The 27,147-nt window shown below is 32.8% G+C and overlaps 1 protein-coding gene and 1 long non-coding RNA gene across 2 annotated transcripts; one reads left to right on the top strand and one right to left on the bottom strand.

The window, feature by feature from the left end:
• Window positions 1–1,642: 1,642 nt before the first annotated feature.
• On the bottom strand, window positions 1,643–6,946 carry LOC143079995 (uncharacterized). Its single transcript, XR_012979584.1, has 3 exons — window positions 6,813–6,946; window positions 4,443–4,706; window positions 1,643–1,762 (listed from the first exon to the last, which is right to left on the bottom strand). It is a non-coding gene; the product is annotated as an uncharacterized LOC143079995 (long non-coding RNA).
• Window positions 6,947–6,948: 2 nt separating this feature from the next.
• LOC143079994 (uncharacterized) lies at window positions 6,949–22,985 on the top strand. The gene is made up of 13 exons (XM_076255637.1): window positions 6,949–7,078; window positions 8,093–8,350; window positions 12,003–12,266; window positions 14,321–14,578; window positions 15,022–15,315; window positions 15,666–15,764; window positions 16,896–16,977; window positions 17,552–17,616; window positions 18,813–18,849; window positions 19,711–19,799; window positions 21,731–21,767; window positions 22,131–22,219; window positions 22,755–22,985. The coding sequence occupies exons 5-13, from the start codon at window positions 15,099–15,101 to the stop codon at window positions 22,880–22,882; spliced, it is 843 nt and encodes a 280-aa protein (XP_076111752.1). The 5' UTR covers window positions 6,949–7,078; window positions 8,093–8,350; window positions 12,003–12,266; window positions 14,321–14,578; window positions 15,022–15,098; the 3' UTR covers window positions 22,883–22,985.
• The last annotated feature ends 4,162 nt before the right edge of the window (window positions 22,986–27,147 follow it).

Below are 27,147 nucleotides of genomic sequence, written 5' to 3'. Positions count from 1 at the left end.
AAAAATCCTCCTTCCTAGAATTAAGGAAATGTTGTACTATTACCAATAAGACAACTATCCACCAAATTTTTTTAGTAGTTGCTAGCAATTACAGGTAACCGTTTCGCCTTCAACAATAAGAACATATTTATTGTATGGCGTGCTATAAACATGATAAAAGGTCCAGACATTAAACATGTGTAAACATTCAATTGATGAAGTTTACGGCTTAATTTCAAAACACAACAACTTACGAAATACAAATATGACAGACATGAACCAATGCCAATAACTAAACTTCAGACTCTTGAATTAAGACAGGCTCATGCAAAATATGGCGGGGTTCAACCTGTTTGTTAGCGCAAAACCATCTCCTAACCTGGGACAGTGGTGTAACATCACAGCATATGAAAAAAAACCACAGACAATTCTTGGCAGGGTATAAAACTCTCCCTCGCCCCTAACATCAAAAAGGACCCTAAATATATAGTTATTAGAGTACTGGCAGTTACGGACAGTTAGTTCAGACCTAATAACATCTAATAAAAAATCATGTATATAAGACCAATTCAGGATTATGACAAGTTTTCCATTCGTGCCGTTGGTTAATATGGTCGAGCGTTCAATTCTGAACGGAATTCCCCTTTTTTGGTTTCACTTAACAGTTCGCGATTTTGATGACAAAGAAGATACTGAATTGATACTGTACGTCATTCCAAATATTAGAAACCAGACAATTTTATGCACAAGGTTTTGATTTTTGTCATTATATTGAACACGAAAACAAGTGATGCTGATGACTATCATTGAGGTGTAAAATATATTATATAATGTCACTTTGCAACATACTGACACATTTCATCAAAGAGTGTAGGCAAAAAATATTACACAGGCTCTAAACATCATTAATCAAAGAATAGACAGAAGACAAAAATTAACCGGCAGAAATAAAAACACAAAAAAAAACGAGAAATAGTCTAGCGTCATGGACCAATAAAAGGGAGACGTAAATGAAGTGTTTATATTTAAAATAATTAACGTGTAATAGTTTTCTTTTATAGCAAAAAAGCAAAATCAGGACGAAAAATACAAGATGGACATTCAAAATCATAAATCGAAAACAGGCTGACAAATCAATGGCTAAAAAAAAACCGACAAAAGCAAACAAACAATAGTACACAAAATACAACATAGAAAAATCTTGTTGCTCATGTTAATACAAACCCGGTAATAAGTCTGATTCGGTAGGTCACATTCGTTAAAAGGGAAACGGAATTAAACTTTTTCAATGTGTCTTTTATTTTGAAATAGGGAATAAATGCCAATACTTGTGTACAGTTGAGAAAAGACAAATGTCTTTATTTATTTGTAATAACCATTGTTCTCATTTTTTTGGGTCGCTAAAGTTGTTATTAGAAGATAGGCGGTTCTGTGAGCTATAGACCATTTCCTTTTAAAATATTGTCACAAATTATTATTCATTTATTAGTGTACAATCACTATTTTCAAAACATATTACAGATGGCCCTGATACCATTGTAGTATTTCCTTCAGAATTGAACGGTAGATATATAAGAACTGAAGGTGATTCGATCAGAAATATAACATGTTGGGCTGATTGTCATCCTGTATGTAACTATACGTGGACATATCCAGACAAAACAACAAACGTGACGTCATATTTCTATAAATACGCACTGGAGAAGATACATGATGGGGAGTACACATGTAGAGCATTCAATGAGATTGGCTCCAAAGAGAAAACAATTAGAGTTGTTGTAAACTGCAAGTATAATGTACAGTAAAAATCTGACTCATCTGTGTTATCACGACTATACAAACTTGAAAAAATCAAACACAATGTGTGTGTATATATATATTCTTTGTGCATTGGTCATGCATATATCTTTAAGTATATTTTGAACATATTATATAGACATCATTCTTTTTAGGAGAATAATAACAAATATGCCAATAACTAAACTTCAGACTCTTGAATTAAGACAGGCACATGCAAAATATGGCGGGGTTCAACCTGTTTGTTAGTGCAAAACCATCTCCTAACCTGGGACAGTGGTGTCACATCACAGCATATGAAAAAAAACCACAGACAATTCTAGGCAGGGTATAAAACTCTCCCTCGCCCCTAACATAAAAAAAGACCCTAAATATATAGTTATTAGAGTACTGGCAGTTACTGACAGTTAGTTCAGACCTAATAACATCTAATAAAAAATCATGTATATAAGACCAATTCAGGATTATGACAAGTTTTCCATTCGTGCCGTTGGTTAATATGGTCGAGCGTTCGATTCTGAACGGAATTCCCCTTTTTTGGTTTCACTTAACAGTTCGCGATTTTGATGACAAAGAAGATATTGAATTGATACTGTACGTCATTCCAAATATTAGAAACCAGACAATTTTATGCACAAGGTTTTGATTTTTGTCATTATATTGAACACGAAAACAAGTGATGCTGATGACTATCATTGAGGTGTAAAATATATTATGTAATGTCACTTTGCAACATACTGACACATTTCATCAAAGAGTGTAGGCAAAAAATATTACACAGGCTCTAAACATCATTAATCAAAGAATAGACAGAAGACAAAAATTAACCGGCAGAAATAAAAACACAAAAAAAAACGAGAAATAGTCTAGCGTCATGGACCCATAAAAGGGAGACGTAAATGAAGTGTTTATATTTAAAATAATTAACGTGTAATAGTTTTCTTTTATAGCAAAAAAGCAAAAGCAGGACGAAAAATACAAGATGGACATTCAAAATCATAAATCGAAAACAGGCTGACAAATCGATGGCTAAAAAAAAAACCGACAAAAGCAAACAAACAATAGTACACAAAATACAACATAGAAAAATCCTGTTGCTCATGTTAATACAAACCCAGTAATAAGTCTGATTCGGTAGGTCACATTCGTTAAAAGGGAAACGGAATTAAACTTTTTCAATGTGTCTTTTATTTTGAAATATGGAATAAACGCAATACTTGTGTACAGTTGAGAAAAGACAAATGTCTTTATTTATTTGTAATAACCATTGTTCTCATTTTTAGCTCACCTGACCTGAAAGGTCAAGTGAGCTTTTCTCATCACTTGGCGTCCGTCGTCCGTCGTCCGTCGTCCGTAAACTTTTACAAAAATCTTCTCCTCTGAAACTACTTGGCCAAATTCTACCAAACTTGGCCACAATCATCCTTGGGGTATCTAGTTAAAAAAATGTGTGGCGTGACCAGTCAAACCTTCCAAGATGGCCGCCATGGCTAAAAATAGAACATAGGGGTAAAATGCAGTTTTTGGCTTATAACTCAAAAACCAAAGCATTTAGAGCAAATCTGATTAGGGGTTAAAATTGTTGATCAGGTCAAGATCTATCTGCCCTGACATTTTCAGACGAATTGGACAACCTGTTGTTGGGTTGCTGCCTGTGAAATGGTTATTTTAAGGAAATTTTGCAGTTTTTGGTAATTATCTTGAATACTATTATAGGTAGAGATAAACTGTAAACAGCAATAATGTTCAGCAAAGTAAGACCTACAAATAAGTCAACATGACAAAAATGGTCAGTCGACCCCTTAAGGAGTAATTGCCCTTTATAGTAAATTTTTAACAACTTTTCGTCATTTTTTGTTACTTTTCTAAAAATCTTCTTCTCTGAAACTACTTTGCCAAATTTAACCAAACTTGGCCACAATTATCATTGTGGTTTACAGTTTATAAAATGTGTCCGATGACCCAGCCTACCAAACAAAATGGCCGACATGGCTAAAATTAGAACATAGTGGTAAAATGCAGTTTTTGCTTTATATCTTTGAAACTAAGACATTTAGGGCAAATCTTTCAAGATTTTAATGTCCATCAGAATAAGATATATCCCCTCACAAATTTTCAATTGAATCGGACAACCTGTTGTCGGGTTGCTGCCCTAAAATTGGTGATTTTAAGGAAATTTTGCAGTTTTTGGTTATTGTCTTGAATACTATTATAGATAGAGATAAACTGTAAACAGCAATAATGTTCAGCAAAGTAAGATCTACAAATAAGTCAGCATGATCAAAATTGTTAGAGGACCCCTTAAGGAGTTATTGCCCTTTATAGTCAATATTGAACAACTTTTCGTCATTTTTGTAACTTGTATAAAAATCATTTCTAAAACTACTTGGCCAAATTTAACCAAACTTGGCCACAATCATAATACTAGGGTATCTTTTTTTTTAAAAAGTGTCTAATGACCCCGCCTACCAACAAAGATGGCCAACATCTGTAAACACATTAACAGGTGAGCGACACAGGCTCTTGAGAGCCTCTAGTTTTGGGTCGCTAAAGTTGTTATTAGAAGATAGGCGGTTCTGTGAGCTATAGACCATTTCTTTTTAAAATATTGTCACAAATTATTATTCATTTATTAGTGTACAATCACTATTTTAAAAACATATTACAGATGGCCCAGATACCATTGTAGTATTTCCTTCAGAATTGAACGGTAGATATATAAGAACTGAAGGTGATTCGATCAGAAATATAACATGTTGGGCTGATTGTCATCCTGTATGTAACTATACGTGGACATATCCAGACAAAACAACAAACGTGACGTCATATTTCTATAAATACGCACTGGAGAAGATACATGATGGGGAGTACACATGTAGAGCATTCAATGAGATTGGCTCCAAAGAGAAAACAATTAGAGTTGTTGTAAACTGCAAGTATAATGTACAGTAAAAATCTGACTCATCTGTGTTATCACGACTATACAAACTTGAAAAAATCAAACACAATGTGTGTGTATATATATATTCTTTGTGCATTGGTCATGCATATATCTTTAAGTATATTTTGAACATATTATATAGACATCATTTTTTTTAGGAGAATAATAACAAATATGCCAATAACTAAACTTCAGACTCTTGAATTAAGACAGGCACATGCAAAATATGGCGGGGTTCAACCTGTTTGTTAGTGCAAAACCATCTCCTAACCTGGGACAGTGGTGTCACATCACAGCATATGAAAAAAAACCACAGACAATTCTAGGCAGGGTATAAAACTCTCCCTCGCCCCTAACATAAAAAAGGACCCTAAATATATAGTTATTAGAGTACTGGCAGTTACTGACAGTTAGTTCAGACCTAATAACATCTAATAAAAAATCATGTATATAAGACCAATTCAGGATTATGCCAAGTTTTCCATTCGTGCCGTTGGTTAATATGGTCGAGCGTTCGATTCTGAACGGAATTCCCCTTTTTTGGTTTCACTTAACAGTTCGCGATTTTGATGACAAAGAAGATACTGAATTGATACTGTACGTCATTCCAAATATTAGAAATCAGACAATTTTATGCACAAGGTTTTGATTTTTGTCATTATATTGAACACGAAAACAAGTGATGCTGATGACTATCATTGAGGTGTAAAATATATTATGTAATGTCACTTTGCAACATACTGACACATTTCATCAAAGAGTGTAGGCAAAAAATATTACACAGGCTCTAAACATCATTAATCAAAGAATAGACAGAAGACAAAAATTAACCGGCAGAAATAAAAACACAAAAAAAAACGAGAAATAGTCTAGCGTCATGGACCCATAAAAGGGAGACGTAAATGAAGTGTTTATATTTAAAATAATTAACGTGTAATATATAATGCAGTTTTTGGCTTATAACTCAAAAACCAAAGCATTTAGAGCAAATCTGATTAGGGGTTAAAATTGTTGATCAGGTCAAGATCTATCTGCCCTGACATTTTCAGACGAATTGGACAACCTGTTGTTGGGTTGCTGCCCGTGAAATGGTCATTTTAAGGAAATTTTGCAGTTTTTGGTTATTATCTTGAATACTATTATAGGTAGAGATAAACTGTAAACAGCAATAATGTTCAGCAAAGTAAGACCCACAAATAAGTCAACATGACAAAAATGGTCAGTCGTCCCCTTAAGGAGTAATTGCCCTTTATAGTAAATTTTTAACAACTTTTCGTCATTTTTTGTTACTTTTCTAAAAATCTTCTTCTCTGAAACTACTTTGCCAAATTTAACCAAACTTGGCCACAATTATCATTGTGGTTTACAGTTTATAAAATGTGTCCGATGACCCAGCCTACCAAACAAAATGGCCGACATGGCTAAAATTAGAACATAGTGGTAAAATGCAGTTTTTGCTTTATATCTTTGAAACTAAGACATTTAGGGCAAATCTTTCAAGATTTTAATGTCCATCAGAATAAGATATATCCCTTCACAAATTTTCAATTGAATCGGACAACCTGTTGTCGGGTTGCTGCCCTAAAATTGGTGATTTTAAGGAAATTTTGCAGTTTTTGGTTATTATCTTGAATACTATTATAGATAGAGATAAACTGTAAACAGCAATAATGTTCAGCAAAGTAAGATCTACAAATAAGTAAGCATGATCAAAATTGTTAGAGGACCCCTTAAGGAGTTATTGCCCTTTATAGTCAATATTGAACAACTTTTCGTCATTTTTGTAACTTGTATAAAAATCATTTCTAAAACTACTTGGCCAAATTTAACCAAACTTGGCCACAATCATAATACTAGGGTATCTTTTTTTTTAAAAAGTGTCTAATGACCCCGCCTACCAACAAAGATGGCCAACATCTGTAAACACATTAACAGGTGAGCGACACAGGCTCTTGAGAGCCTCTAGTTTTGGGTCGCTAAAGTTGTTATTAGAAGATAGGCGGTTCTGTGAGCTATAGACCATTTCTTTTTAAAATATTGTCACAAATTATTATTCATTTATTAGTGTACAATCACTATTTTAAAAACATATTACAGATGGCCCAGATACCATTGTAGTATTTCCTTCAGAATTGAACGGTAGATATATAAGAACTGAAGGTGATTCGATCAGAAATATAACATGTTGGGCTGATTGTCATCCTGTATGTAACTATACGTGGACATATCCAGACAAAACAACAAACGTGACGTCATATTTCTATAAATACGCACTGGAGAAGATACATGATGGGGAGTACACATGTAGAGCATTCAATGAGATTGGCTCCAAAGAGAAAACAATTAGAGTTGTTGTAAACTGCAAGTATAATGTACAGTAAAAATCTGACTCATCTGTGTTATCACGACTATACAAACTTGAAAAAATCAAACACAATGTGTGTGTATATATATATTCTTTGTGCATTGGTCATGCATATATCTTTAAGTATATTTTGAACATATTATATAGACATCATTCTTTTTAGAAGAATACTAACAAATATGCCCAATGTGCAGTCTAGCACAGACTCAGGTAAATCAGCGTTTTCTGATTTGTTTATAGAAACTATGTTTTTAAAAGACATAATGAGTTATCGGTAGCCATATCATCTTTAGAATGCAATCCCAAATTCCTTTTATACTCGATACAATTTGATTTACCGCCTTACATACATTTTTCGAGACATGTGGAAATACCTTCAGTTGTAATCAATGCACAGGATGCAGAATTGCCTTTTTCAGCAACTTCTATAAATCTGTTCGTATGGACCATTTAAACATTTGCTGCACGGAATCATTTCATATTTTGATTGAAAACTGACAGACAATTTTGTCACCTGTTCACATTTTATGATTTTTAACTTTAGATTCATTTCCGATTTTATGCTATAGTTAATGTGTGTATGATAACTGTGATTGCGAAAACTGTAAATTAAAGAAACAGTTTACATATTCACCAATTGTTTTATGCAATAACACTTGAAAAGTTGTAAGTTAGAATGTAGAAACCTCCCAACAGCAAAAGTCAACCATAGAACACATCAAGTAACAAGTTAGCATACTTTCCTTCTAAGTCATAAGAAGAATTTATAATCAAGAATTTTTTTTCGCCTTTGCTCATGACCAATAAATGAATATATAACAACGTACCCGAACAGCAATATACATGGTTAGTTGTTGTGTAGTCGTTATCAGTATATTAAAGTCACCAGATGAAAGAACACCGGCTATAAACAATCCTAAATCAGAATACCAAATCAATTTTACAAATACAAAAAATCCGAATTATCTTTCTTGAATAGAAAAATATTTCTTTTTTTATTTTTCATTTAGACTTACAATCTGTAACATTATCACCATTAACTACAGAACTCAATGTAACACAAGGAAAGACACCAAGAAGTATCACATGTTCTGCTGTTTGTTGGCCAATTTGCACATTCAGATGGATTGGACCCAATCATTTCAATAGAAACGGCCCTGAGTTGACACTAAAGGTCATACCGAAATCAGGATCTGGAACATATTGGTGTCAAGCTAAAAATGTAATAGGAACAAAAAACAGTACAAACATCACTATAACAGTGCAATGTAAGTTTTAATCTAAAAATCTAAGAAAATATAACTTCTCAATCAGAAAAAAAAATCATGTTACCGAGTCAATATATTCACACAAAAAAACAAAGACATTTATATTTTGGTTGACGTATAAGTGATTCATGTTTGATTGATTGCTGTTTGCTCTGAGTCCTTCAAGTGTCCAGTACAGAATGTATTTCATGCATGTTCAGGACGAGACAAAGTTGTCTAACAGAAGGGCTTACTTCGATTCGTCCAACTCGGGTTAACTCTAGTTGAAAGGTCAGTGCTAATGCGCATGTGCGCAACCGTTCTGAATCGAAGTAAAAACTCTTCCATCGAGTTAACTATTATAATGGAGGTGAAAAAATTGTTTTTTGCTGAGCATTTAAATAAAAAAATATTACATAGTGTTTCACAAAGAAAAGTTCTGATCCTGTTTGCTTTTGAAAAATAGTTTGTTAGTGAGTTAAAAAAAAAAAATGAAAAAAATTCGTTCAAAGAAAAACAATTAATTTCTATTTTATTTCTAACCACCACCGACAGCTGATAACAATCTCATCATAGATACCAGGAATAAAATTTAATATTTACGCTAGACGCCCGTTTCATCTACAAAAGACTCATCAGTGACACTCGAATCAAAAATGTTATAAAAGGTCAAATAAAGTACGAAGTTGAAGAGATTTGAGGACCCAATATACACATAAACAACAATGGCTGATTCCGAAATACATGCAATAATAAATTCCCCCTGTCAGCTTTATTCTTCGGCTGTGTTTTGTCAAATACCAGTTTATTTGTATCAATTTTATTTGTTGCAACTACTTGACGCCATCTTGAAACTCGACTAAACCTGCCCCGTCCCAGGGTTGATATCGAGTTAACTCGGGTAGGTTCAAAAGGTCAAACTCGGGAGGTTCGGTTGTCAGTCGAGTGAACTCGATAGACTCTACTAACCCGAGTTGGAGGAATCGAAGTAGGCCAAGGAAAGTCCTGAATTAGATGATGACCAGGATGTTCCTTCAAAATGAGGATTAATTTGATAGGGACATCTAGACTTGCAACATGACACCTGGTGTTGTGAACTATATTGATTTTTTTTTTAATTTGCAAAAAGTTAGTTATTGTGCGATGAATGTCATTCACATCACTACGTAAAGCTCGCAACTGCTTATCCGACTTGGTCAATTGTCATCGGTGTCAAAGCATAATAGTAATATACAAGGATTTTGATAAAATGACGAGGCGTCCTTTTTCTTAAAAACTTTTTCAGAAAATACTAAATAGAACTAACACATAATATTTAGTATCTGCTTCGTATAGAATACAGGATAATTGTCATTGCAAATTGTAAGTGTTGACAGTGCGTAGCCTTTTATTTACGTTATGATCAGTGTTCCTGATAAAGTTTGTTCTGTCAGACCGTACGATTAGGCGTTCTTGATACGGATTGACGATTCGAAAACTGTTGATCTATGTTTGACCTTACCCTTTATCGTAATATATGTGTCATTAAGGTGTTCCCCCATTGGTGTGTTTGAACTTTTCATTTCAGTTGTGTTGTATATCTGTTATGTAAGATACCCAATATTGGCTTTTGGATCCGAATTATTGTCAAGTCAACCAAATTGAATTATGTCTGTTTCAGTTGCTCAACAGATTAAGTCAGTATAACGATTCATATACAATATATGTACATTGTCGGAAAATATAAAATTTCTTGGTATGAGCTTACGAAACAGGACGAAAAGCGAGTCTCTGCCGATCTTTTCACCTGTTTCGTAGCGGGTACGAATACATTTTATATTTTCTGACAATGTACATATATTGTTTTTATCCTGAAATTTATCCCAACACTTGAAACTTTTGTTATTAAATCAAAATCATTGTCTCTAAATTCTCAAAGAAATCGACATAGTTGAAACACGGACGGCGAAGAAGACCCCAAAATAAACTGGTTAGGAAACAGAAATATTCATATCAGCGGTTGCTTAACGTGGAAGTGGGGTAACAGGAGACTTTATTTGTACAAGACGTACAAATAAAACAAACAATCATTTGTACCCTGTTATTTGTACTATATTTGGTTAATTGTAGAATAAAATAAAAATAAGTTGGAGGCAACGCTAACTTTAAAACTATGTGTACACCACCTTTCAAAAATCCTCCTTCCTAGAATTAAGGAAATGTTGTACTATTACCAATAAGACAACTATCCATCAAATTTTTTTAGTAGTTGTTAGCAATTACAGACAACCGTTTCGCCTTCAACAATAAGAACATATTTATTGTATGGCGTGCTATAAACATGATCAAAAGTCCAGACATTAAACATGTGAAAACATTCAATTGATGAAGTTTACGGCTTAATTTCAAAACAAAACAACTTACGAAATACAAATATGACAGACATGAACCAATGCCAATAACTAAACTTCAGACTCTTGAATTAAGACAGGCACATGCAAAATATGGCGGGGTTCAACCTGTTTGTTAGCGCAAAACCATCTCCTAACCTGGGACAGTGGTGTAACATCACAGCATATGAAAAAAAAACACAGACAATTCTTGGCAGGGTATAAAACTCTCCCTCGCCCCTAACATAAAAAAGGACCCTAAATATATGGTATTAGAGTACTCGCAGTTACTGACAGTTAGTTCAGACCTAATAACATCTAATAAAAAATCATGTATATAAGACCAATTCAGGATTATGACAAGTTTTCCATTCGTGCCGTTGGTTAATATGGTCGAGCGTTCGATTCTGAACGGAATTCCCCTTTTTTGGTTTCACTTAACAGTTCGCGATTTTGATGACAAAGAAGATACTGAATTGATACTGTACGTCATTCCAAATATTAGAAACCAGACAATTTTATGCACAAGGTTTTGATTTTTGTCATTATATTGAACACGAAAACAAGTGATGCTGATGACTATCATTGAGGTGTAAAATATATTATGTAATGTCACTTTGCAACATACTGACACATTTCATCAAAGAGTGTAGGCAAAATATATTACACAGGCTCTAAACATCATTAATCAAAGACTAGACAGAAGACTAAAATTAACCGGCAGAAATAAAAACACAAAAAAAAAAACGAGAAATAGTCTAGCGTCATGGACCCATAAAAGGGAGACGTAAATGAAGTGTTTATATTTAAAATAATTAACGTGTAATAGTTTTCTTTTATAGCAAAAAAGCAAAAGCAGGACGAAAAATACAAGATGGACATTCAAAATCATAAATCGAAAACAGGCTGACAAATCAATGGCTAAAAAAAAAAACCGACAAAAGCAAACAAACAATAGTACACAAAATACAACATAGAAAAATCCTGTTGCTCATGTTAATACAAACCCGGTAATAAGTCTGATTCGGTAGGTCACATTCGTTAAAAGGGAAACGGAATTAAACTTTTTCAATGTGTCTTTTATTTTGAAATAGGGAATAAATGCCAATACTTGTGTACAGTTGAGAAAAGACAAATGTCTTTATTTATTTGTAATAACCATTGTTCTCATTGTTTTGGGTCGCTAAAGTTGTTATTAGAAGATAGGCGGTTCTGTGAGCTATAGACCATTTCTTTTTAAAATATTGTCACAAATTATTATTCATTTATTAGTGTACAATCACTATTTTAAAAACATATTACAGATGGCCCAGATACCATTGTAGTATTTCCTTCAAAATTGAACGGTAGATGTATAAGAACTGAAGGTGATTCGATCAGAAATATAACATGTTGGGCTGATTGTCATCCTGTATGTAACTATACGTGGACATATCCAGACAAAACAACAAACGTGACGTCATATTTCTATAAATACGCACTGGAGAAGATACATGATGGGGAGTACACATGTAGAGCATTCAATGAGATTGGCTCCAAAGAGAAAACAATTAGAGTTGTTGTAAACTGCAAGTATAATGTACAGTAAAAATCTGACTCATCTGTGTTATCACGACTATACAAACTTGAAAAAATCAAACACAATGTGTGTGTATATATATATTCTTTGTGCATTGGTCATGCATATATCTTTAAGTATATTTTGAACATATTATATAGACATCATTCTTTTTAGAAGAATAATAACAACTAGATTTGCCATTGCAAGCAATAGCGGATGGATGGCACCCTTTCCCCATTGCCAGGCCAGCGGCAGCCATTTAGAAATTTTTTGCTGTTTCCATGGCAACGGCGGCCATTTTGAAAATTAGAATCTCAAAAGTTAAGTCTACATAAGCTAGGCAAAATTTGTTATAAGTTTCATTAAATTTAAAGCATTTTAAAGTTTTTCATAATTTTGCTGTTCCCATGGTAACGGCGGCCATTTTGAATATTCCAAAGTCAAACCCCCGCTGCAATTTTTGCCCTCCATAATCATATACCATTTAATGTCTCTAGAATAAATTTAACATTGATGTTCTGGAATGTTCTGTGAAAATTCAAAGTTTTGACATTTTTGCATTGTTTCCATGGTAACAAGAGATATTTTGGAAATTCCAACGCCAAATTCCACATCTTCCAATGTTGCTCATCGTTACTGTGAAGTTTCATGAAGTTTGGAGCATTTTGATATTTTTGAAATTTTTGGTGTAGTTTCCATGGCAACATAGTAGTTCCAATGAGTGTCAAAATCATCGAACACCTGTATATAGTGGGCACCTACATTCTATCAAAATATAATGATTCTGTGTTAAAGCATATTCAAACAGTTCACCAAAACCAAAAACTACATTTTTTCACATTTGTTCTGTTTCCATGGAAACGGTAGCCATCTTGAACCATTCCATGCTTCCTGCAACTCTGTACGTGGGGGTCCTTATTATAGTAGAGTTCCATCGACATTGGTCCATTGGATTTCAAGAAATCCCCTGGACAAAATTTGTTGCAAGAAAAAAAATAAGAAAAAAAAGAAACGTAGAATAACAATATGTCACCCCAACTCCGTTGAGGGTGCCATAAATATGCCCAATTTGCAGTCTAGCACAGACTCAGGTAAATCAGCGTTTTCTGATTTGTTTATAGAAACTATGTTTTTAAAAGACACAATGAGTTATCGGTAGCCATATCATCTTTAGAATGCAATCCTAAATTCCTTGTATACTCGATACAATTTTATTTACCGCCTTACATACATTTTCGAGACATGTGGAAATACCTTCAGTTTTAATCAATGCACAGGATGCAGAATTGCCTTTTTTAGCAACTTCTATAAATCTGTTCGTATGGACCATTTAAACATTTGCTGCACGGAATCATTTCATATTTTGATTGAAAACTGACAGACAATTTTGTAGATGACTCAACGTTATTTGTAACATGCGACTTCCAAATTTAATACCATAGTTAAATGTAGTAGATCTTTGCGTTAAAATATATTTACAGTCAAACCTGTTTTAAGAGACCACATAAGGGAGAGCAAAAAAATTTTTTTTAAGACAGATGGTAATTTAATACAGGTTAGCATGAAGTATGTAAAAGAATCCGGTACAGATTTACTTTCGAAATCAAAGATTGAAATATAATGAAAAACTTTTGTAAGTTAATGATCTTCAGGAAATAATTTTTTGAAAAAAAAAATGCAAGTCACTTTAGAGCTAAAAAATATGAAAATGAATAAACATAAACTTTCCTCGTTTTGTATTAAATGTGTGATTTTTGATTCGCGTAGTTAATTTGGTTGTGGGGACATTTAATGTGATTTTTTATATGCGACTAATCACCAAGCATTGCTTATGCATTTCCTGTAGATGCAAGTTGCGTTCAGATGAAATGTACTTTCATATTACGAAAAGTCCTTGTTATCGACAAAACTTTGAAACTCCAAAAAGATGATTTGATTGATCAGTAGGGTAGCAATGGCTTTCATTTGGTTCAATAAATGAATTTATTGCAACGTCTTATAAGATAAAATTCCTGTTAATATACATGTACGTGTATATTTTAAGTTCTATAAACTTTTCAGATGCACCAGAAAACATACAATTGTCACCAAACAGCACAATATGTATAGTCCAAGAGAACAATCATGTTTCAATAACTTGTTCTGCCAACTGTAGACCACAATGCGTATATAAATGGACAGGACAAATTTCATGGCCATTATGGAACAAACAGTTATTTATAAGAAATGTAAAAAGATCAAACAGTGGAAATTACAGATGTGAAGTAAGAAATGATGTTGGGCGAACATATTCTTCGTATGTACGTTTGACTGTCCACAGTAAGTAATTATTTTGAAAATGATATACACGTCATTACAATAAATGTATGATTAAAATTTAATTATTTATTACTTATACATGTTATATACGTAACATTAATCAACAAGTCTGAGATATTATTTTTTTTATATTTATTGATACATTGTGCATGTTGTGATGTTCATGTATTGGACGTGTTGATGTTGAAATTAAGGTTTCGAACAAAATAATGGTCATGTATATTTGAGCATAACATCAATACAGAGTGCAGTTTAAAGTTTTTCATGGACATAAGTTAGAATAAAAAGAAAGATATGATGTGTCGTTGTATTCACAAGTGCTAATGATACCATTAAATTGTTCGTTAATATTTTTTTCTGCATGACATATGTAATTGATGTTTTACCTTCTCAAATGATTGAATACAACTTACAAGTATTACATGCATAACGTATATTTTTAGCGAAACCGACAAAAGTAAAAAATATTACCGTAAAAAGTACTGGATCTACCACTGCGTCGATTGCATGGATACCCGATATGACAGTGGTACCTGCGCAAACCTTTATTTTGCATTATAAAACAAGGAACGACATGGATTTCACTAGTGTGCTTTTTAAAGAACCAGAAAATCAACAAAATATCTTCTTGTTACATGTAAAGAGCCTGATCCCTTCTACAGAATACGTTTTTAAGATATCGTCAGAAAACTATTTAGGACAGACTGAATCGATTGAATTTCGATCTGTAACCAGGGGTATGTATTTACAACAAGTGAAACTATGATCATATAGAAACATTATTGCATTGTATAATTTTAAATAAAGTATACATTCAAAAGGTTCAATTAGATAAAAAAAAATTGTTGTGCACTTGCAACTCCGGTATATATCTTTCTTAAAGAGGCAGTATGAAAGTAATGTTTTTAAGATGAAAACTGAAAATCGGTGAAAATTTTGTACCAAGTTAGGAATATGGCAGTTAATTCAGAAGTATGTTCAGTTACTATGTGTTTTTTTATAAGTACCAATAGAAACATGTTACAATCTTATTTACATATAATAATTGTTCCTTTATCTATATTATGATTGGATATCTATTTCACAGCAGGTCAGATTTCTCCAATACGCCCTGATTTTATCGGCGGGATTGCATTGATATTGATAGCGTTACTGGTCATCATCATAACGATGGTGCTAGTCCATAGTAAGTCATTATATAAAACATCACTCTTATTCGGTCATACATTCGATCTTCTGCTATTTATTTGCACTCTAATTTGTTTTTGTAATTTATTTTTACTGTGCATAAAACTTAATGTTTTAAAAAGAGAATTGATGTAAAGAAACTATACAGCATATGAGTTTAATATCCGATTTATTCTCAATGAAAATCAAATTTATAGAAGAATGTAAATTATGTACACTCACTATAGGAGTAAAACGCATGGGAAAAAGAAGTTTTTATCGACTTGGAATGCATATGATAATGAGTTTGAGTGCATGCATTCGGTTCTTTAAATATACAGAGATCTGCTGTGAATATGGAACATGCGGGAATATAGTGTATTAACTGAGATATGGAAACGCTATACCATGGCGCATATGGTTTGTTAATGATGAGAAATGGCAAGTTGACATTTGGAAAGTTGAAATGTCCTCTTTGTCCACAGATGATAGCTTGAAGCAATTCATCTGCGTCAATATCGAGACAAGATAGATATGTGCAGCAGATCTTCGGTTTGAGAAATATCATTAACCCTGGGTTCATTTGTATATGTAAGCACTCATTAAAATATGTGTAATTGAGTGACGAGATGTAATCATCTTATCTGAAACTAGTTTTAAAGAATTTTGAAAGACGTTTTTTTTCTTATTGTCTTTGAAAAGGTTATGTATGAACTATCATCATGATTTATATGAGTACCTGACTAACAAGTATTGGTGCCAAATCAGTATCCGTTGACATACCAACTGTTTGTTTACCGAACTCAATAAAAACTTGTCGATTACAGATCTGTATTTTAATGCATCTTTGATGTATATATTCCTTTTTTAATCGTTCTGAACATTATATATTTGCCACCAGTTGTTAGGCAACCAACAATCAGTAAATCAATTCTTTCTTCAAAGGGCTGACATAAAATATATTTGAATACTTATTTGATGAATTGAAATATTGCAAAGAGTAAACCAATACACGACATTTGCATTGGTTTCTGATGTTGTTTTAATATAAATTATATCTTTTTTTTAAAGCAGTCATATTACAAATATTAAACAAGCAAGCAAAAAAAAAAATACATAACGGTGCATTCATTTAATGTGTTTTATCAAGGGTTTCGATTACTAACACAACGTTTGGACACTACAATGGGATGTTCTTGCTGCATCAAGGACAGTTCCTCAAAAACTGCAAGGTAAGCAAGACCCAGCTGCTACATTTAGTTCACTACAATTCAACGGTTATATTAAACTTAGTTGAGAGAAAACATAAGCATTTGTATTAAAATCATAGTTCAAAGGTTATTCAGAATTGAGTTTAACTTCTTCGGGTCGTGAAGGGACATATCTTCATTTGTAGATATGATATATATTTTTTTTCTAGTACGAGTGAGATGCATAATCAAGTAAAGCAGTAGGAGTTGTGCCGTATTAAAATTAAGCATAAATGAAACAGTATGTAAATGCTCTGATACTTCTAGTCAATTTAATTGATTAAAGGTCACACAGTATAGGTTTATATTGCATAATATTCACTTGATACATGTAAGCTTGATGCAAATACCGTTCGCAGTCATTTTCAAGTCAGAATAATTTTTATCTTGTTTCGCTTAAACATGTTAAATAAAGTAGTTGTTATCAAGAAAAACGCCGAATATTATGTAGTTGATTTTGGATACTACGTTTGGTCTTCGTATATTACTCTCAGCTTTTGTTTAGAACTAGTTAAACATTGACTAATTGTCACATCATTTCTCATGTGTTTTGTAGACCAAAGGAAAGATTATATGAAAATACCAGTCTCCAACTGCAAAACCTAGGAAGTTCCAGCGTTGGTAATGGTCAAATATCAGTGCTAAAAACTAGTGGAGAAAGATACCAGAGGGACAATCAAACTCATATATCGAAAAATAACGCTCTGGCTAAAAAAGAAAAGACATACAGACAAATAATAGTACACACGACACAACATAGAAAACTAAAGATTTGGCATCACGATCCCCATAAAATCTGGGGTTGATCTCAGGTGCTCCGAAAGTGCTAAGTGTTTTGTCTATGACGTACATCAAACAGTTTAAATAGTTAAATGATTACAATTACGTGAGTACAGATGATTCACTAACTATGGTTTGATCATATGCACTTGGTTCCGTGTTTTTTTGGCACATCTTTTTGTAATTTTGGGTCCTTAATGCTCTCCAACTTTGTACTCTATAACTATTTTGATCTGAGCGTCACCGATAAGTCTAATGTAGACGAAACGCGCGTCTGGCGTATTAAATTATAATCCTAGTACCTTTGATAACTATTTATAAAAGGGTCTACATTTTTGTATATTTATCCTTATATTTATGTTATGACACTTAACATTTTTGTAAGATTCTGGTTTGAGTATAAAATATCGCCAATATAAATTGTCGCGAATATTATATCTGAATCACCCCTTATGTGAATACATAAACACAGATAGAAAATCTGTCATATTTCTTGCCGCAAAATCGATCATGGAAACCTACACCCATCTAAGAATCCACCAAGATGAGTTTGGTAACAGTATTTTGTTTTATCTTATAGCAAAAGATTGCCTTCTTTTTTAGACTTTCTCTTAAAAATGGGAATATAATTATTACTATGATTTATGCTAAACAAATGCATGTTTATTCGTTTGTTTTTCAAATTTGAATGTGTACAGCTTGTTCAATAAAGGGACAGTTTTTGCAATACTTGTTAGGTATCCGTGAACACGAGTTAGCACCTATCATACTTAAAATCCATAAGTCTGAATGTAAGATAATATTTCTTTTAAAACTGAACATACTTGTTCATTTTCTATTGATTGATTCGTTACTTGTAACTTGTTGAAATTTAGATTTTTTGATGGAGAAAGTATTTGTTAAGATCAAAAAAATCAGTTACTTTACTATGTTATTGCCATGGTATTTTAGCAATCATTATATTTACAAATCCTCCCGATTTTTTTATATTATTCATTAAACGATGAACCTTATATCATTTTACATTTTTTTTGTAGCATCAGGAGGGATTGAAGAAATAACACAGGAGCGTGGGTAAGCCACTTGTGTCATATTATTCTTAATTGCACGCAAAACTTTTGCACATAAATGCGAATTATACCCTTACTTACCTGACACGACACTATCAAAGCTCAATCAATGATGAAATTGCATTCCTATGAAAGATAATTTATTGAGTATTCTAGATTGATTGATTGTTTGTTACTTGACGTCCAGTGACAAATATCTCATGCATATTCAAGAAGAGAACAAATTAACAAATAAAAACAATAGGCAGGTCCCAATTGGGATGATGATGATGATGAAGATGATGATGGGAAAATTTGGCCTACCACTGGAATTGCCTATTGGATAGAGGTGGACATTTTACCTTGCAACAGACGACCTACGGACCCCTCAAAGATTTGTCACAAGGGTACTTAACGTACAAAGAGCATGGCACCATCTTTTAACGTCCCCACTCTGAGCGAACGTGGCTGCAAATTTGTATATCCCGCACAGCCAAACATTTCACTTTTATTAGTCCCCTGCCTTGCAGAAAAATCTTTACAAAAAACGAAACTCATTTGGGAAAAGTCATGTATAGACATTTTGTTGCAATAATCGGGTAAATAAGTATACAAAATACAGTTAGGTTTGTGGAAATGTAGATATAAGAAATTGTTTTGATTGGCCAAAAAATGTTCTTACACAGGACTTCCAACAACCGAGGTCAACACGTTTACATGAGATCAATAATACAATTAGATTAAAGGAGATAATAGTATATTCCATATCAAAATAAGCTTTTACTGCTTTAACTAATGATATCAAATATTTTTTAACAAGTCTGACTTCTTCTGGTGTTTTTGTTAACACAAACAAAAACTGTTTAAACAAACGATGTATTTCCAGTGGGGCGACTGGTGGTAATGTATTGAGCAGACCCGCAGGCGAACCTCTTATTGAGGAACAGTATGAAATCATACAAATACCTACCACAGGTAAATAACTCTTTTGGTACCACACACCTTGACTACAACCAATTTGCTTGTTTGATTACTGAAAATTCAGAAATTATTGCGTTCATTTATTATTGCGATTTTGTCATTTTAGACTTCAATGCGATTCTAATTTTTACGAATTTGAGAAAGGTCCTGTTTAAATCATATAAAATATTTCAAAATGCGAGTTAAATTATTGCATTTACAATTCTGTCGCATTATTCGCAATAATAAAAACCTCGCAATAGTTACTGAATTTACAGTACATAAAATGTTGACAAAATATATACTTTAACTCTTTGACAAAAATATAAATATAAAGAAAATTGAAGCACAAACTTTTTCGGTAAACTTTCATTGGATATATAGCTATTTGACGAGTTCTAATTTTCATCATTCAGAAGTTTGAAATTTCCTCAACAATAAAACTCTTGTAAAACGTTTAGCTGATTTATATGTTATACATCATTAAGTCATATACATATGATTTAATCGAAGGAAGACGGGGAAATTAAGAAAATTAATGTTTTCCTGTGAGTTGTGAACATTATATATGTATATATGTATTTAACTAACCCATCCTGCAAGTAATTAAAAGGTTTCAAATTATAACAAAAGCTGGTTATGAATAAAGGGAACTTTATATACTACATTTTTAAATTAAAGATTTGATTTATTAAATATATTTGTGCTTCACTCTAAAATTCAATGGAGGTACATTTTGATTTTTAATTGTGAAATGGACGCTCATAAAACCAAAGAAAGTACAAAATTGAAGAGCATTGAGGACCCAAAATTCCAAACATTCTCAGTTTTTCGAAAAATCGAAAGTTTTGCAAACAGGAAATTTGTAAAAATGACCATATAACTGATATCCATGTCAACCCTTAAGTACTGACTACTAGGCTGGTGATACCCTGGGAACGAAACGTCCAGCAGCAGTGGCACCGACCCAGTGGTGTAAAAAGCTATCAGAGGTACCAGGATTATAATTTATTAGCCAGAAAAGAAAATCATCAAAGATACCAGGATTAAATTTTGTATTTACATCAGTCGCGCTTTGCCTTTACGAAAGACTCCTCAGTGACGCTCGAATAAAAAAAAGTTAAACATGCCAAAGAAAGTACGAAGTTGAAGAGCATTGGAGACCCATTGAGAACCCAAATTTCTAAATGTTTTGCCTAATACAGATACGGTAATCTATTCCTCAGGTAGAAAAGCCGTACTATTTCAATAATTCAAAAGTTTTGTAAACAGTTAGTTTATAAATATGACCATATCAATGATAATTCATGGCTGCACAGAAGTGCTGACTACGGCTTTTAGAGTATTCAATCATACTGCATGATTTTGTGAAAAAGCATTTTTTTATGTATTTATAAATCATCCTTTTGTAAAAAAAGATTAGTGTTGAGTATTGGTTATATAGTAAACATTTGTTTTTCATTAGATTAAATAACTCCTATATATATATATATATATATATATATATATATATATATATATATATATATATATATATATATATATATATATATATATATATATATATATATGATCAGTCAGAGACAACAGAGAAGTAGATGGACTGGCAATCATGAGTACATTGACTATAACATTACATATGTATTTGGTTAATATTTAAAAGAGTTAAAATTATTTTATTTTCCTATCCCATCGCATGTCTTTCTTTTCTAAAAGCTTTTTGATACTAATTACCTGTAATACAAGTTGGAGGTACAGTAAGCTTAATAACATATTATTAGTCAACCCGACATTCCTTTTTTTTTAATGTCTAAACCAATGCAGGAGTACGATAGTTATTTTTCAATTGTTCTGTTAGTTGTTCACGTTTGAATGTGCCAGTTTGTATGTAATAACCCTAAATGTTGCATTAAAAACTTTATGTCATTTGAATTTTTATTTTTCAGCTTCACTAGGTGTTGAAAAAATAACAAAGAAATCTAGGTAAACCATGTATTTAATATTTGTATTGAACCAGCATGATAAGTCTTAAAATATTTGCTCTATGAACTAAAGGACAGACTGCACAACAACCATTGCCATGTATACGTGCACGTGCACTAACGTGGCATGTAAAAAAAAAAGAAAAACACTCATCTCAAATTTTAGTTTTAAAGTTAATAGCTAGATTTGTTTTCAGCCTAGTGAGTACTTGCATGTAAAAACCCAGATAATTTGTATTTACAAATTAGCTCTTATTGTTCTAAGTAAGAGTTTTATTACTGAATATCAATATTAAGCAAGACTGATTTCATCTGATGTATTTATTAACAGAAAATACTATTTAAACACGCCATGTACTTTCAGTGAGACCCTTCGTGATAATAAATTGAGCAGACCTTCTGGTAGGCCTCTTATTAGGAAACAATATGAAAATCTGAAATTGACACCCACAGGTAATAAAAATTAACATTTATAAAACAAACGATAACACTGAATATGAAAATTAAGAAGTGATTTTTTTACGTTTTCTTGTCAGTTCACTATTTGTATTTTTATTACCTCTTGCAATTGATTTAAAACTGAAATTACGCTTTGCAATACTCTCCTCCATAAAGAAAGCCTAAAGCCAAATGTTTAAAGCCATGGATTTATTAGAATATTATTCTATTTGCTTCTGGTAACACATATAATTATATTTTTTATGGTCGTGCTTTGAATTTGAAAGCGGAAAACAAAAGAGAAGTAGACCGACAAGATATCATGAAATGCTGCAAAAGGATAAACATTGTTTAGTTAATATTCAGTATGAAAAGATTTGTTATTGTCTCACGCATATAAATCTGTTTTACGCACGGAAATCGCCCTTGTTAACCCTTTATGTAAAATAACAACCACATATTATTTGGGTTAATATTATCGTCCATATTAGTTATCTTATGTAACTTTAAATTTTTCGGTCGTGACTTTCAATAGTAAATTTTATTTCAGATCGAAAGCAGAACAATGTGTCAGTTCATAACGCTAAGACAAATACTAAAACCAATCAGAGGAAAGATCATGTTGAGAATAAGGTACTGAAACCTCTCGTCAAATCAAAACCACACATGAAGACATGACCAGCGTGCGGCCAATCGCTTACTTCTTTTTATGATAAACATATTAATTCTTATAGCTGTACATATACTTAATTGTAAATAAAAAAATATCTAAGTATTCGGATATGGATTTGAAAATAAATTTAAAGAGGAAAAACACATTCCAATTGAGGAGTAAACAACCCTAAATTCATGGACATATCCCAATAATCCTATGTTGAAACCTAGATTGATATCTGGATATTTTTTGTTTAAACTGTTGGCTTATATTATAGTTATCATGACAAACAATATAGCAGCTTTTTTGTGGTTCTGTCGTTGTATTTTGAGTTTTTGATAGGATGATCACGATTCGTTTTCCGATTGTACAAGGAAAACTATGCTGTATTTGGCAAACCTTTTCGGAATTTTGGTTCTCAATGCTCTTCAACTTTGTACTTTATTTGGATTCGAGCGTTTCTGACTAGTCTTTGTTAACGAAACGTGCATCTGGCGTAAATACAAAATGTAATCCTGGTATCTATGATGAGTTTATGTATATAGAATACACAATTATCACTAGGCATGATATTGTAGTGATATGTTAAGGATGAAATAATAGCAAATTATTTTAAATAAAACTGAAAAATGAATTTGCAACGGACTCAGATTTAAACAAATTGCAAATGAATCTAACTTTTAAATGTCATGTACTAAGTCATGAATATATCATCAGTCCATTTCTATAAAATTGAGAATGGAAATGGGGAATGTGTCAAAGAGATAACAACCCGACCATAGAAAAGACATCAGCAGAAGGTCACCAACAGCTATGTATATTCCATTTGCTTTTGATATAGTTCAGTGTATCCGTTATTAACCTCTTGTTATCTTTCCCTCGGTTTTGGTTTGAAACCCTGATTTGGTTTTGCTTTAACGATTTATGACTGTTGAAAAGCGTTATACAACTGTTGCCTTTATTTAAGCCCTACTATCAATTGCAACGTAAAAATATAACGATTTGGAAAACACTTCTCAACTTATTTACTTTTAACAGATATATTTACATCAACGTTTAATGAATAAAAAATAATGTATTAGTTTCTTTGAAACAAAAACTGGATCTGACGGCTATTCATCATTCACCAATGACCTTGTAAAATAGCATATGTCATACACTGTACAGCCTTCAATAGTGATCAAATTATAAACAGGTTGGTGGGCTCATATACTGTATTCTACGTTTACAGTAAGGAACATTAAAATTTTTGTTCATTTATCAAAACAACTTGATTTATAAAAGTTTTCTATTGTTCTCTTTTGAACAATATCAGAGAAAGAGGACAGCGGAGTATGTGTATCTAAATGAAAAAGAGCCAACAGTAGTTTACAGATGTTCAATCTACATAATTCATTATAAAGATAAAGGCATCAAAGTAAACAGTTTGACACGATCGTATTAGCTTTGATAATGACTCCTACTATGGATGCATCTCTAATATGTAATACTATATCTAGCCTTTTCAATAGTCGTCTGGCGCGAAAAGGACGATAACTCAATTTTAGAATTTAATATTTTTGGAGACGGTCAATTTCCGGAATTCCATGCTTGATCATCCCGATTTTTTCTTTGGCCGTTGACAACAGAATTATTGCTGCATTCTTTGACAATAAGGTATATTTAACAAGGCAGTATTATCAATGTATTATCGTGGTATCAATATATGTTAGAAATGTTAGATACCTGAATTATTTGTAATTTTGGCAAGGACAATTCATCACGTCCCCTGAAAACATGATTTTGTAAAATATCACTTATCGGCATCTCCGGGCGGCAAGCCAGATTAATTTCCTGATAATCTTTACTACAGCATTTCTGATTGTTGTTAATTGCTACATATTACCGCTTTTTTGTAAATCGATGTTTGTTTACATTATCAACAAATGTGAGTAACATTCTAGGTCGTTCGTGGTGTATAGTTTGTTCCAAACCATTGTTTGTTTCTGGTACAGGTTGGCAGTTGTTTATCAACAATAAAGTTGTTGCAACATAAACACATGTTATTTTCAGTGTGTATGTGTGTTTTTCTTTCTTTCTAATTAGTTATGATTGTTTATAAAAACAAAATGTTTTTCAATTCATTTGGAAGACAGGATTGTCATGTAATTGTTATTTCCCTTGTTTAAAAATAGAAATTGCGTGTTTCTATATTTAACGATTTGCATGACACTATTTAGTACATATTTGTTAAATAATATAGATATTGCTGTTTTGAATTCATTGTTTAAGAGAATTATATATGTTCTAAAATTCAATATTTGCATCGTTGCTTATCATTTATAACCTTTGTTGAAAGACTTAATCATTTTAGATAAGTTGTTTGAAAATATTGTTGGGTACAAACAATCAATCGATATCGAATCCATGAGTCACGTCTCAGTCATTACAGCTGAACGGACGTGCTGGGCCAGCTCTCCTTTACCCGCTATCTTCGATGAGGGTTTATTGTTAGATGATCAACGACTTACTTCTTAAGATGACAGAAACCAATCCATGCCGTACAGATAGACGTAGGAGTTGGCGTACCCGCGTTAACATGCACTCCAAAACCATTGTATCATGGGGAGTGTTATGCCGATTAACGTCCGAGGGCTGTATCCTAGGCTGTTGGGTGATACGACCTTCATTTCACTGCCTCACGGCTTTGGTCCTGATAACGCTTCCTGTCATCTTTGAGACTACGTCCACGATTCATCTACCAGTACTCCATCATCGAGGTTAGCGGGCTGCCAACCTGACCAAATTGGCCCTGAATGCAGCCGTTGTGAAGAATAACACCAAAATAGTAAAAAACCAAAATCAACTCACCAAAACCAAGATGGCGGCCTCCATTCGGCGTCCTTACTACCTGTTCCTGACCCACGGCAGAAAATATTTAAATGCTCATCAATCGCCTTCGGGCACCGAGCCGACCGTGCGAGGGCTGTATAGCCAGTCAAGGTCGTTAAACACTTCCATTTGTTTGTGGGTACAAACTTCCTTCTGTTGTTTGATTGAAAGCAGTCAATGGCGCTTTTCCAGGACTGCCAACGCTAATACTGTATATGGTTGGTAACAACATTGAATGATTGAGATGTTTATGAACTGACATTCAGTCCGACCATGGGAAGCTGTGCTCTGCCGGATACGTGCTCAATTATTGTAGTCATTCAATGCTACATTTCTGTACTTTAGGTCTACATAATAAAAATTGTACTTTTTTAAAAAAAATATATATTGTTTTCATTTATTTTATTTAGATAGCGCTATCACATTCGGCATCCATGGTATTTTTATTTATCAGTTGTCAAATTAGACCAATATGTGGTCTGCATCCCCTGCATAATTGATCCTTTTACATACATGTCAGACTCCACTCCTTTATTTCTTTAATGGCTTTCAGTTATTTGGTGGACACAGGGAATTGATTCCGAGTTCCCTCCCCAAACTCCTACTTCACTCCATATTCTGTTCCTCTGCAATCTTATTTTTTCATCAACAAGAATTATCCCTGTTTTATCAAACTTTTCTCACGATTAAGACCACCCTGCCTCAAGCTTTCATCCATCAAATTCTCATTTCTAGTCCTCTTATTCCACAGTTTTCATAATTCTGTCCAACCCCTTTAAAGTGTCCCAATGACTCGCACTCATTAACAACCCATCATTCGACAAATTATATTAAACAACCTGATTTGTCTCCTATATGCAAAAATTACGAGTCAGGTTTTTTTTGCTTTAAAATAAATGGCAATTTTTTTTCACACATCTCGTTTTTGAACTCCCATGCGTATTTGTTACTATCAACTCTATGGCAACAATGCACACAATTCAAACGATCTTTTCACAAAACCACAAAAATTGAATAGCAAATACATTCTCAGGATTTTTAATAAAGTTTACTTTGCGAGCACAAAGTGAGGAATTAATTATAAAACAATTTGGTAAAGCAAAATAAATATCTAAAAGATGTTTTAAAAATAGACTATAGTGGATGAGCTACCCCTTCGTGTAACAAGATTTATCTCTCCTGGGATTTAAACACATTGAGATTGAGATTGAATTGTTTCCCTTTGATAACAACCAGTTCCAAAGCAAGATTATTTGTTTGATGATTTTTAATAGATTAACAATATTTTGATAAAGGAAAAGGATAATACTTTCAATTTCGAGGTCTCACAAAGGCTTTTTCACCTTCTATTCTAATTTTACATTAAAAGCCCAAATGTAGATGAAAAGGCTACTATATCTGCTCAATGAAATGCAGT

Source organism: Mytilus galloprovincialis, chromosome 6 (genome assembly GCF_965363235.1).
Source record: "Mytilus galloprovincialis chromosome 6, xbMytGall1.hap1.1, whole genome shotgun sequence".
Taxonomy (NCBI): domain Eukaryota; kingdom Metazoa; phylum Mollusca; class Bivalvia; order Mytilida; family Mytilidae; genus Mytilus; species Mytilus galloprovincialis.
Note: the sequence above shows the minus strand (reverse complement) of the source record. Positions and strands in the feature narration are given on the sequence as shown.